This window comes from Struthio camelus, chromosome 5 (genome assembly GCF_040807025.1).
Source record: "Struthio camelus isolate bStrCam1 chromosome 5, bStrCam1.hap1, whole genome shotgun sequence".
NCBI classification, from domain to species: domain Eukaryota; kingdom Metazoa; phylum Chordata; class Aves; order Struthioniformes; family Struthionidae; genus Struthio; species Struthio camelus.
Window position 1 is genome coordinate 45,822,764 of NC_090946.1, and position 13,647 is coordinate 45,836,410.

General features: G+C 43.2%; 1 protein-coding gene across 4 annotated transcripts in view; it reads left to right on the top strand.

Moving 5' to 3' along the window:
- The window catches only part of ACTN1 (actinin alpha 1), a 94,455-nt gene that overhangs the window by 47,040 nt on the left and 33,768 nt on the right, over positions 1-13,647 (top strand). For all 4 annotated transcript variants that reach the window (XM_068946189.1, XM_068946191.1, XM_068946190.1 and 1 more), the window contains exons 3-6: positions 3,064-3,183; positions 11,338-11,424; positions 12,025-12,112; positions 13,317-13,395. In XM_068946189.1, coding sequence (XP_068802290.1) covers positions 3,064-3,183; positions 11,338-11,424; positions 12,025-12,112; positions 13,317-13,395 — 374 coding nt within the window. The remainder of the gene's footprint in view (positions 1-3,063; positions 3,184-11,337; positions 11,425-12,024; positions 12,113-13,316; positions 13,396-13,647) is intronic.

Sequence of the window (13,647 nt, forward strand, 5' to 3'; positions counted from 1 at the left end):
AATGCAGCTAAGTCAGGTAGGAAGCAGTTTTCCCACCCTACAAGACTTCCCAAAGTGTTGGAAACAGGCATGTTCTGCAGAAGAACCAGCACCAGGTGTGCTGAAGACCACCACACCAGTACTCCCATGCGTTCCCTGTCTTGTAGAACGTGGCCATACCCGATATGCCTCCCTCCTTCTCCAAGAATAATACATGCACACAGTGACAGGGCAATCACTGCTCTACTTGAGTCTGTTCAGGTAGATATTCCTCCAGCAAGATGCCTCCCCTTCTCCCTCACCCTGCCGTGCCTTCTCACTTTGACCGGATTTGAATTCCATGCTGGAATTTAGTTCTCATCAAAGCAAAGTTTTTTTTCTTCAAAATCTGTACATTTCCACAGAAGAGCCTTTTTTTTTACTAAGTCTGGTACCTTCTAATGGTAAACTGTGCTGCTGAAAAGTCCCCTTCCAGCTCAGCCAGAGCCCCCCCTGCCCCCCCCAGCAGGATGTTGAGGGGGAAACCTCACAGGTGCTCCTGGGACTTTCTCATCACAAATCCTCCTCCGTTGGCTTTCATGGTGGAAAGTAGCAATTTGGCCGCATAGAAATTGCCCAAAACATACACTTTTATGTTTTACTGCATATATTTCTTTCTTCTGGTAAAGCCATTTTAAAAATAATACTATCAAACTGAAAAAGGCTGAGGCCACATTTGGTACTTTTAAAATAAATTTGTAAGGTTTTTTTTTTCCCAAACAGAAGGAGTGACTAATTGAAATTTTTCCTAAACAAATTCTGCTGTAAAGAACTTGTATACTAACACTTTCTTGCATTGCTTGGCTTCTAATCTATAGCCTTGGGCTAGTACATGAGAATCGGAGAATGGAAATGCGTAGACCATTTTCATTGTCTCAACTAGGAGAAGGACTGAGAAATAAAGCAGTGATGCAACTATCGGAAAGTAGAGTGTATTTCTAGCACGCTTCCGTTTTAGCAGTCTAAATCATTAATAATATATGTGATGGAACAGAATGAAGCTTTGCTCTGGAAATCTAAGTGTGTAATAAAATCCAAGTCTGAAGGAAACGGTTTAAGTTCAGCCAAAAAAAAAAAAAGTCTAAAGCAGGTATTGCAGAGAAAGGAAGATGGCAGTTTTGCAGCCACCATCAACTGCTGTAAGATTGCGTTGCTGTGCGAAGGAACACTCCTCTCCCCAGCCCGAGGAAGAGCAGCTCAGATGCTCTCGCTTGTGTTGGCAATACGCATTATGCAGCCACAAGGTGAGTTGGATCACCTTGCTGTCCCACTTGAAACCTGATCTCTTTTCCTTTTTTGTTCTTCCTTTTCTTTGTGCAAGGCCTAGTTTTCAGTCACAAATGCTGAAGAAAGTGGTTATTTTTAACTAGCTGAACCCCTTTTGTTGGGAGTTGGCAGCATAAGTCCGCTTAGGTCTATTGTGAAACTACGTGTAAAAATGTCATTGTGGAACTGTCGCAAAAAATGCTTCCACTTCTGTTCGCAATGACTAACATTATCCAAGTGGATAAAGAAAGCAACACACCGTGACGTGTACTTCAGGCTCGATTAGAGCAAAAGAGATTTTCTTAATCCTAGGATGGAGCTAGTACCATAAATGCATCTTTTTACCTAACTTGTCAGAAATCGGTGTTTCACTTCCTTAAGCCTGAGAGCTAATGACACCAGCCTGCAGTAGTAACTGAAACAGTTTGAAAGGATTTTCGTTTCCAGATTTTTTTTCGTTGGAGGGCATGGCTGTGGTGATAATCTATTTTTCTCCCTTTTAGCTTTTCCTCACTCCTTTGTTAGGAACCAAGCCTTCGAGTTTTAAGATGAAAAGGAGTTATCTAAAAAGTGTTTTTCTTTCTCACCCTTAAGCCTCAAGTACAGGTTTTGAGTCAGCTCACAGTAGCTTAAATATTCAGGCTCAAGATAGAACAGGAGACTCTGGAACTGAATAGATCTGAGTGAGAAATTACTTGCCCCGACTTGCCCGTTTGATCTCTTTTCAGTTATTCCATAAATTCTTTTTCAAAGTGGAAAATCTTCTTGTATTTTGTTTGGATCTTTTTTGTATTCTGGAGCTTGCAATCTGAAACCCAGGCTGTTTTTTTCAGTTTCTGGGTGATGTGGGTGATTTCTGATGTCCTGTCTGATTATGTTTCTGGTAAGGTTTCCTTTGAAAAGTCCATGTGTCTGTAGAAGCTTTAATTTGCTTTCTGTGAGTGTTGTGTTAGTGTTAGTAATAAGTAGGCTATATGAGTTGTTACTGGCAGCCTATCAAGAAGAGTATAACTGTACTGATTGTTTCAAATAAATAAGGTCAAGAAAAAACACTTTTAAAAATCTTCTAGTACTGTTCAAGTCAGAAGCTGGTGTTTGCTGTAAGACTTGTTTCTGTCAGAGATTTACCTGCTCTTATTTCAGAGCTAGGCTGTTTCCTTCTGTCTGCCTCATTATAAACATTCAAAACGCTTACCGTTGTGTCAGAGACCCTTAGATAGAGGTAGAAATACATCAGGCGTTTAATGGAAAGCTGCTCGCTGAAGAGGTGATTTTATTTCCTGGTACATGCAGTAGTGATGGTCAGTGCGGAGGCTACGCCCCTAGGAATGAGGTCTGCATCCTGTCTGGGGGGAAAAAAAGGCAAGATACAAGGTCAGCCTCATATTTAACAACAGGGAGTTCCAAGAGGGAAGGGATTTGCTTTGTAAGTGCCGTGTTGTCAATGCGGGAGATCAGCTCCTCACCTGTGTTTGTGAGGAGGTGAGGTTTGTGTCGTCCCAGAGCGCTGTTATCTGTGATAATGGTACAGGCATGAACTCCGCTGCAGTGCCTCAGTTATTAAATTAGCTGGGATACAACAAAAAGATAATTTTCTATCTGTTTCTTTCTGCGGATACTTCAGAGTGAGTGTGGCCATCCTGCATTCACCATCAAGAAGAGATTCAGGAAAGTGTACCCTCTGCCTGGCTGAGCAGTGGGAGCCACCAGACTGGGGAAACATCTACCAGGAAAAGGTTCAGGATTATTTTCTAATACTTCTTTTTTCTCTTTTCTCAGGTGAACGTTTGGCTAAACCTGAAAGAGGCAAAATGCGAGTGCACAAAATCTCCAATGTGAACAAGGCCCTGGATTTCATTGCCAGCAAAGGAGTCAAACTAGTATCTATTGGAGCAGAAGGTAAAAAAGGCAGCTCATTTGTCTGGGCCCAAGCTGCACTTTGTCATTGCGTTTCTTTCACCTCTGCATGCCAGTTCCTAGCTCTGCCATGTCCTTAAGCTGAGGAGAAAAAGAGAACACATTAGGTCTTTGCCACGAATTTAAATCCCACCTACACACCATGCTGCCAAGCCTGATTCCCAGCTGGGCTTTACTGGTCAGATTCCTCCTGTTTTCTTCCTGATTTTCATGAGTTCCAGACAGTGTTGAGAAGCGATAGAAACAAATTTGTTGGAGTGTTGCTTTCTCAAATAAAGAAAATCCTCAGTTGAAGCAGAGCAGCTGCTTGCATTTAGTGTGCTACAGAGCTGCTGGGTAAAACCCCTTGTAGCTGTAAGACACCCCATGGGACAGGGCTGAGAGCAGTCCCCAGTACCGGTCAAGGATCCTGGAGGCTGCAGATCTGAGGGCTTCCAGGCTTCTTGTCCCACACCCCAGAAACCTGGGCACTCTGGCTAGAAGCCCACGCACCATTATGCAGGGTTTGTTGTGGGCTCCACCAGAGATGCCCTCAAGACAAACTTGCAGATTGTGCAGACAGCGGGGAGTTGGTGCAGGTTTTTTGTCCTTCTAGATAAGACGGTGTTTTGCAGGCATCACCCAAGACCCAGAGGCGCTTGCAGGTTATTCAGTTTGCTCTGACTTTTGTAAACCTAAGCAGCTTGTCATCTCATCTGAATTGCGGTTTCATGACACCTGTTTTCATATGCTCTGGGCCTGTGTCTTGAGTCCTGCCTACGGACTAATGTTGTCACTGTTGCTGGGGAGACACTCTGCTTCTCCGATATCTCTGGGTTTGTCTTTATGGTGACCATGGAAAATGAGGGAGGTTTGTTATCTCCATCTTACAGATGGAAATACATGATTTCTCCATGGAAACTTGTGACAGAGTCAGGAAGTCAGCCCATGATACAGTTCTGGATTAGCCTTCCTCTGGAAAGGCTGAGCCCTGCCTGTTCTTAGCCCAGGAAGTTAGAGCAGTGTCTGCACACTGTCCCCAGGTTTGGCCTTTCCAGCATGCTCTTGGGGACATCTCTAACACAGGGGCCCATCCTGTGGTCTGCTTCTTCTGTGTCAGACCAGGCAGAATACCTTGGCCTCTGTGGACACTTACGTTTGCTTTTTCTAGACCTTTGCGTCTACTTAAAACTTTAACCTTATGGAGACTTGGGAACAATTTGAAGCTAACTGTTTATGTAGCACAAATCATTGCACATGTAAGGCTATTCTGCACCCTTACGGAAAGTCAGTATCCCATTCAGTCCAGTCCATACCTGTATGGGACCCTTTTCAAACTGGAGGCTGGACCTGGTGCTGGAGGTTTCCTGCCTTAAGATTTGACTACTCCTGCTGTCATTTGGACCTTGGGTAGCATCCTTCCCATAGTCTAGAGCATATGTAAAACCCGTTTTTTGTCCTTTTTTTTCTGGTTCTGGTTTCCCTGGTACTAGGTTGCCTTTTCCACACCCTCCGCTGGATTCTTCCCTTTCATTCTCTGCTCCTGAGTCAGCTGTGACTATACCCTCGCAGCCCTTAAAAATCATTTGCAAGTAAAAGAGTCTGTTCCCGTGGTCTCCATGGTCCAGTTATTCAGTTGTTACTGATCCATAGCAGTTATCCTGTTCTGAAATAGGCTGTGAGGTGCAGTTTGCAACAGGAACCATGATTTAGATCAGCCTAAACTGATCTTGACCTCCCCTGGCAAACATCTGACCCTCTTTCGTCCTGATGCCCATGCAGCTACCTGGTGAGCCAGTTCCTGTAGATGATCTGGCTGGAAACTGAGTTTCTTTCTTGTTTGTTTGTTTACTTTTAATTAATTTTCCATCAAAGCAGCTCTCTGAACTGACTCACTGCCTGACTTCCAGGGTTGGTGAGAGCATATGGACAGGGATGGAGCTACAGCAGCCCTCATTAACGTTGGTCTAAGCTGCTGTGGAACTGCACATGATACACCAGAACTATCTCCCACCATTAACACAAATGCAATGATAGAGTCCGGTCTGTATAGAAAGGCATCACTAATGTCTGTACATACAAACCGTCCAGAGCACCAATTTCAGTATTCATTTACAAGTTTTTCACAAACATGCTTACAGCCCTCAGCCGCTCATTCCTATCCCTGCACCACCCCCAAGATTGCACAGTACAACTACCCCTGTGGTGACCATTTGGGAAATATGAGCCCAATAATCCAGCAATAAATTTTTTCTTTAGATCACAGATTTCTCGTGGCACATTTTCTAAGCTTTTGCATTCAGGTCCCTTGAACTACCTCCTCATTGCTTTGGCTGCAAACACATCCTTCTTTTGCAGCTCTTTCTTCCAAAGAGGTCTGTGCTGATAGCCACTTGCGTTTGGAGCTCTCCAAGTATCTGCTCGGTCACTGCCTTAGTTTAGCACAGTTAATTTAGCACAAAAAGCTAGAACAGTGACTGATGCTGTTGCCACCCCCAAGCCGATATGAGTTTGTTTACACTGCCAACATCTGGATCTTAACAGATCGAGTCAATGGCTTTGCTTTTGATGGTCAGGAGAGATCTTTCTCGGGAAACTCTGGAGACGTTTGAGGCAGATGAAAACTGGCTGACTACTGTTGACAGGTAACATAGGTGGAGAGCCTTGTGACTGGCAGCAGCTCCTTAGTGTGAAAGGGGGTAGGAGGCAAAGAGGTCTTCTTTGGGACTGACAGTGTTAAGTTCTGCTTTGGTCCATACGTCCAAGCCTCTGAATTCAGAGGAGAAAGATAACAAGGCACCAAAATTTCTGACCAAGGTTAGCTTTGATTTTGATTCAGGGGGCTCAAGCTGTGCTTTGATGCATGCTCACGGCACATAGTGTGATCCCAGAATGGGCTTGAAATGCCCATTCTCACTCCACCCTCACCCCAGCACCGGCCTATGCACTGAGACTGAGCCCAGGCCTCTGGTTGTCAGCAGTAAACATAAGCTGTAAGGGCTTCTGCCTTCTCCATCGGCACACTGGATGTATAGTACACATAAGCTTTAGAAGTGGGCCTCTACTTTGCGTGGCATTAGGGTCACTCTTTCCATTGAAGGGGTTATGAACCTTCCTGGAGCATAAATTTTAAGGGCTTTGAGTTTTTGAAAAACCATCACACAGCAGCAAAGTAGAAAATAAAAGCCAATGAAGCCATCAAAACACTACACCAAGAAAAAGAGTGGTAAATGCCTCGAGCAGGTGGGACTGAGCTAGGAAGTTGTCCAGCTTGCTTTTCTGCCATGGGGAAACTGCAGCCCAGTGGCAGTGCACTCCTCACCTTGAGGCAGCTCTGTCCCAGGGCAGCTGCCAGGCAGCATAGGGTCCTGTACAAAGAATCTGTAGCCTAGCTGTATTTCTCTATATGCATTAGACAGACGGCATTGGCCATCAGTGCTCTCCCTTCTTTTTGTGGTTAAAGAGAATAGTTTTCTACCTCTTCCTGACAAAGTAAACTGCAGAAAGAATCCCAAGGGGAAACTAAGGTCAACTTAAGCCTTGTGGAACATTGTGTTTAATCAGAGTTAAAGTCAGCAGAAATGTTTCCATGGCATTTCTTTCACATTTCATCAAATAAAAATCCCTCTTTGCTGTTTACGAGACATGCGTTGCAGCCTCGTCCCAGTGAACGAGAACCAGAGTTGAAGCGGAGTTCCTACAGACAGCATGAGCGTGGGACATGTTCCACGTCCACATTAAATGGAGCGTGAACTAAGCAAACAGAATTAAACAGTAAGAGCTGCTTTTTACAACTGCCTTTGACTGTTAACAACCTACAGCATTGCTCTTAACCTTTACAAATGATTTAGCCAGCGTCCATCTGATTGAAGCAGTTGTCGTACACAACAGCTCTCTGTAAATCTCTGTCAAGGAGGGATCTAGCCTGGTGCAGCTTCAAATGATTCTCCATCTGCTTTTAAGTATCTCTCTCATCTGACATCTCTCTTCTTTTGATTTAATAGATTACATACCAGGGTCAAACACTCCTGGGATTTAACATTTTGAGTAGGCTGATATTTGACCCTAAGACTATTTTATTTGCACCTCTAATCTGCATGGAAAGTTACTGTTTTCTTAGATGTGGTGGAGTTCAGCATAAAGATGCCTTTGCATGAGCTGGTCTGTGTTCTCACACCTGCAAGTGAATGGAGAAATAAAGCTTAGAATTTCCACAATTGCAGAAGTACCATCTGAGGAAAACACTCCATGACCCACCAGACAGGGCAAGTGTAAATCTCACAGTGGAAAGTGGTGAAAATAAGGTCTGTACATGTCAGTGAGTGAAATACAGCATTACATTTGTACCCATCTTCTGCCCACTCACAGTGAGGGAACTGGCATGTGTACACCCCCATCATTGATGCCAGCAATCTGTCTTAGATCTGTCTGGACTATCAGTAGCAACGGGCTTTCTCCAGACCTGGACTGGGATGCTTGTCTTGCTTTATTTGGCTTTTATTAGGATAAACACAATGCAGGATAGCTTTTATTTTTATCACCTTTGATGTCCTGCGTCTTGCTGAGTAAATGGTGGTGGGCACTCTTTAATTCCCAGATCTGAAAGTTGTCCTGCTGCTTTTTCATACCCTGAAACTCCTCTGCATGGGGTAAAAAGAGGGTATGCCTTTGCGGGCAACTCGAGTAGCAAGGATGGAAAACAGTTTCCGTAGCATTGATTCTGCTTCTAACTACCTAGGCTGGGGGTGGAGAAGAAAGCTTGATCCTTTTTGCATTTTTCAAATCTGAGTTATTAGTATATGCATTTGGAAAAGGTGATGGTATTTTGCAAGCTACATCTATGTAGCAAGATAGTCTTGCTCTTAAGGACTAATTTATTTGTTAGACCCTTAGCTGGCTGTCAAACAAGTGGATGAGAGTACTGTAATTTTTGCATATTTTGTTAGTGGTATTTGGTACAAATAATGAGAGCTGGATGGAAGCATATTCAGTGGTGCAAAAAATTTCCTTCCAGTGGTTACCAAAAGCCTCATCAGCTTTAGCCTGCAATTGATCCACCCCCATGTTGAATGTAAATCACATTAATAACACGTACTTGCTGCTGCCGTTCAGAACAACAGCCGCTGTTGATGGGGGAAGTGCAATGAATGCTTGCAGAGGTCCTGCCTAGGAAGAGCAGTTAGAAAGCTCAGTCAGGCAGAAGATCCTATCTGATTATTAGCCTTTTAATATCATGTGTGAACTGTTCTCACATTACTTAGTGTTACTTTCATCAGCAGGGAACAAACACAGACTCTTTAATTGAACAAGCATTAGATTGCTCTAGCTTGGTAGTGTTATGCCCAACTTATTTGCAGTTTCTGAGGAGTTCCTTTCTCTTCATAACCAAGAAGCATGGCTTGCCTGCGTCTAACAAAGGGTAACAGTTTTGTCAACTCCATTGGAAAGGAAAAAAAGGAAGAAAAGGAGTAGGGATGATATGGTTGATTAAATCTGCCATCCCGGGATGGATCACTCCCTCATCTCACTGACATCAGCATCTGCTTAGTAGGTGGTGGGTTTTCTCTTTGTCAAGAAAAAATAAAGTGATTTGTAGAGATGAAGTGGTAGAAATCTTTTGGGCTTCTTCCAGAGCAGCTTTGGTGCAGTGCCAAGGAAGGAGCAGGCAAGGAAGCAGGGTGCACACATTTTTTTTAAAACAAGTGAGGTAATGAAGAGGGCTGGGGGAGAGGAAGAAATACTTTCCACCTTAACTCCACTGGCTAACTTGGTAAAACTGGGATTTGAGAATGTGACTAGAGCACAGTGCTGAGTTCTAATGCCATATTAGCCACTTACCGCCATCTGGTTTTATGTAAGGACCTTGACCTTTATTTCCAATTAAAATCCATGAAACAGTAATATTAATTACTTGTTTCAGCTCACTGATTGATTTATTAGCATTGATAAAGTACTTTCAGCATTAAAGTATTGCTATCAGATTTTAATCTAGTCCATTAAAATAAATTTGGTTCCAGATCTGAAATATACCCTACGGTCCTCCTATCAACTGCTTTGGTTTTTACAAGCGTTATTTGTTGCTTTTTTGTCCTGGTTTATTTTTGGCTTTTTGAAAATCCCTACAAAGATCTACCAAATGAACAAAATAAACCGAAAACACTGATGCTTTCTTTTATACTTTAGCTATGTTATCTCAGGTATTTGTAACAGTAACAGGGATTTTCCTTTCAGTTGATTGTGGTGCTTTACTGGAGGAATTGAGAATGCAAACAGTGCAGAGCTGAGTATACTTGCCCTCACAACATTTTCTTACATCAGCCTGGAAGACAACCTCCTGTCCCCAAGATATCTCTGAAAAATTCATTTGCGAGAAAACTTTCAACAGGCAAAAACAGCTTTTTCATGCCAGAAACGAATCAGGCATTTACAAACAATACCTGTAATTCTTTTGACCTGCATTGAAGAGTACAGTATTTTTGTAATTCTGAGCAAACGGATGTCCCCACCAAGAAGTGTGAGTGCAGAAGGGTGGATATAGGGATTTGGTGGAGTCCAACGAGGTGGCATGTCTTGTTCTATACCTTTTAAATCTGCAAATCCCTCACGGAGATGTATGTCAAAGCAAAGTAGGGATTATCTTTCTAGTTTGCGTTGGAAGTTGCACCACATGTGCCGCTAAATCTCCAGGAATTCAGGCTGGATGAACAATCTTTCTGAAACAGTGTAATTAGAGTGCATAATACTTCTCCCCTGGTTTTGAAGACTCTGGAGTACACATTTTGAAAATATGAATTTTCCTCTGTGAACAAACTTCTTTTAAAGAGAGAATTTCAAATACTCTTAAGAATCCAGAGAGATGGCAGTTGCTTAGGATGCAGATTTTACCTTGCCCCAGCGTGTGATGTGTTGCTGGGCAGCTTTGTGGAGGCAGTGACACTGGGGTGTCTTCGTGAGCACAAAAATGGTGTCTGCTAGCCTTCTTATGCTTGGAGGTATTCTAATCCCAAATAGTAGGTTAATTTTAACACTTTTCTTACTGAAAATAGCTTTGTAATTTGTTAGTTTGTGAAACATCCTTCCACTATGGAAGGCAGGAAACTGCCACATAATGAGTTGGAGAAGGCAACTAGGTTAGTTTCGCTATTCAAAAAAGTGAAGTTTGTAAATATTGTAATGTGTATATATATAGCCTGCGCAGAATACATGCTGAGGGTCAGAGCTTGAGACCCAGCTGCTGGCTACACCATTTGAAATGTTTGGCGTTAATCGGCACACAGTGGAAAGTCCTTTCTGGGCCAGCGTCCACCCAGCGACTCCGCGCCAGAATCTTCATCCTCCATCCTAAACAGATTGTACCTCACACGTGCAAGTGATTGCTTTCTAAATCCTCTGAGTTGTTGACCCTTGCTGATTTATATCACAGAGTCCAATGAGCAATAAAGTACAATCTGCTTGACATCTTAGTTTATGTTATGCTCTGCTCAGGCTGATCAGCATGAGCTTTTGCTTCCTCTTGAAGCCTGATGCATGTGCTCTGAGGAATCTCCTCTTTTGTGTCTTTTGGCAATTACATGACTGAAGAGTCTTACACAGGCAGTCTGGAGGTCTGTATTTAGTCTTGTCTGAAAATGAAACGTTAATGTTTCTTGGTGGTATCCTTTTCACACCACAAAACCAGCTGTCAGAGCGTGTCTGCATTGGGAAGTCTCACTGGTTACACTGCTGTGATTGCACTGGGGCAGTTACACAGGTATGACTCAGAGAAGTCAGAGACAGAGGGGAAAGCTTTTCTTTTTCCCAGTTTGGCTTATACTGCTTCTCAAGTGATAGATATGGAACCTGAACAAGGTATTTTTAGGCCCCTCTGGGAAATTATGCTGATTTAAATTGTTATCTCATTCCTGTTTGTGTCATCAGTGTCTGTTTTACACTCAGTATTATATTGTGGGAGAATCAGTGTGAGTACCAGCTGGACACTACTGGGCAAGACTGTGCTGCAGCAGCAGAGCATCGGGGGAGGCAGGGAGGAGCAATCTTCAGCTGGAGTTCCAGTCCGCTCATCTGCAAAGGGGAAAGCTTCCCAACACTGCTTTTCTTCTGGGGCTTGCACTTGTAACTTGATGCCTTCTGTTCCTTCTTTCTCCCTCTCTCCCTTAGAAATCGTGGATGGCAATGTTAAAATGACTCTTGGAATGATATGGACCATCATCCTTCGTTTTGCCATTCAGGATATCTCAGTTGAAGGTAAATTTCAATTCTTTCTAGGCACTATTCAAGAATGAACAGCTGGGATAACCACGTGGCTTTGCCACTTAAAAGGTACAGGATGCGCTGTTGGATGATTCACTGGAAGATTTGAGGAAACTAGCCATTCACAAACTGCCCTCTGGTCTCCTTGACCTTTCTAGCAAGTTTATGCTTGGTTCATATAAGCTGAGAGGAGTATTTCACATCCTTTTCTTGGAAGAACATTTAAGAGCATCTCAAAAAGATGGATAATCATGAAAGCCAGCTTTGATGTTGGATTCTATTGCATTCCTTGTAGCCTGATTGAGGGACTACCGTTGAAAATGGGCCTTTCTTTTACGAGTCCTGTAAAGCTTTCCTCTGTATTCCTGAAAAGGCCATCTACTTATTACAGAATCTCATTAAGAAAATAACAGTAACAAAACTCCCAGTAGAATCTTCCCAACAAGGAATTTTCTGACAAAGGAAGTTAATTAAGATGCAATTCAGTGCTGCTCCTATCAAAGAGGAGTTGGTCATGTTTTACTAGCATATGCTTGGGGGACTCTTGATTTCTAAGAAAGTGGATTAATTGGTGTGCATTTTTTATTTCTCTAGAGACATCTGCTAAAGAAGGACTTTTGTTATGGTGTCAAAGGAAGACAGCCCCCTACAAAAATGTAAACATCCAGAACTTCCATATCAGGTGCGTTACGGACAAGAATTTAGCTTTAGAATCTGTTGTTTTCCGATGTCTCTTGGCATATGCAACAATGCACCTGACAGACCTCCCAAGGAAATGGAGATGCATGTTACACAGTAACAAAGTAGTCCAGAGAGACACATAGCAAATTAAAGGCAAAGCTTATAAGAGGATCCAAGTACCTACATCACAATTACTCATTCTGGTTACAATTGCTGCTTTTGCAAAGTTCTTTAGGGCACTAAGCCCTCTGAGAGTAGCATATGTGCTGCAAGCTAAGCAAGACAGTTTTTGCTCTTTGAAAACTCAGAACATTTCAGAAGGCCTGAAATAAGGGCTGTACCAGGAACTTTGTAGTATAGCGGTGTTGGGAAGGGATGAGAGGTTTTCTTGCTCTGGTTAGTTACTTTTTTAGTTAATATTTCTAAACTGACAGATATTCTAGTGTAGATTCAGCATAACAGTGCTTTTGCCAGCACATCTTGGAGAACTGTATGAACCATATGAATATAAAGCACTTTTTGAGAACTTAAGTTGCATCCATGCCAGCCAGTCCTATAGTGGACCTAGCTATGGGCTTGGCTGAAGATTGAGGTATCTGAATCTGCGCAGGTGCCTCTAAGCAAATCAAGAGCACCAGTGCATCACATCCCAAATTAGGTTAATGACGTTTTTAGATTTAGTAGATGATAGGAAACAGTCCTGCTAGTCGGAATGAGGAATTCTGGTTCTGCTTCTGCCCACAGATCCAGAACAGGTTGGGAGGCAGAACTTGCATGTTGCTAGTTATAGCCAGCAGCAGTCATTCCCCTCCTCCTCCAGCTGCCTTTCCCCAAAGGCCTACACTTGCTGCTTCTTTAGAGCATTTATCTATATCTTTTTTCAACCCTGAGCTGTGCACCTGTCCTTGTGCTCCAGGCAATGGTAACAGTTCAGCGCAGAGAACTGGCATAGAAGAGGTGGCAATGCAGAGAGCAAGTCCTAATCATGGTGGATTTTGTTGTAGCTTGAAGGAGATTTCTGTTGATATCTGATGCAGATAGGAGATGTGCCTCCTTTCCAGCACTTACAGAAGCACTGTTAGCTAGGAACTAAACCGGAGTTAATCGTTCTGGTGTCTTGGTGCGCTTCCTCATGCTCATGCCCGTCACTTTGCATCTCCCTGGCTGAGCACTGTTCACTGTGCTGTTTTCTGTCTCTCTTACAGTTGGAAGGACGGCCTCGGTTTCTGCGCTTTGATTCACAGACACCGTCCAGAGCTCATTGACTATGGGAAGCTACGAAAGGTACAATGCAATTAATTTGTCAGGCCAGATGCTTGGGGTCCATGGAAATGGAAAGAGAGAAGAATTAGCTTGATAAACAGATAATTGGGGAACTTCAGCTCAAGCTGGTAGTGGCTGGTTTGGGGAGAAGGAAGGGGCGATGAAGCAGTACATTCAGGATTCATTAACCCTGAACTTAATGAGCTGCCTGCTTACCTTTCCCTGCTTTCAGGCTGCCTTGCTTTCTAGCTCACAAGAGGTGTCTGTGGTATG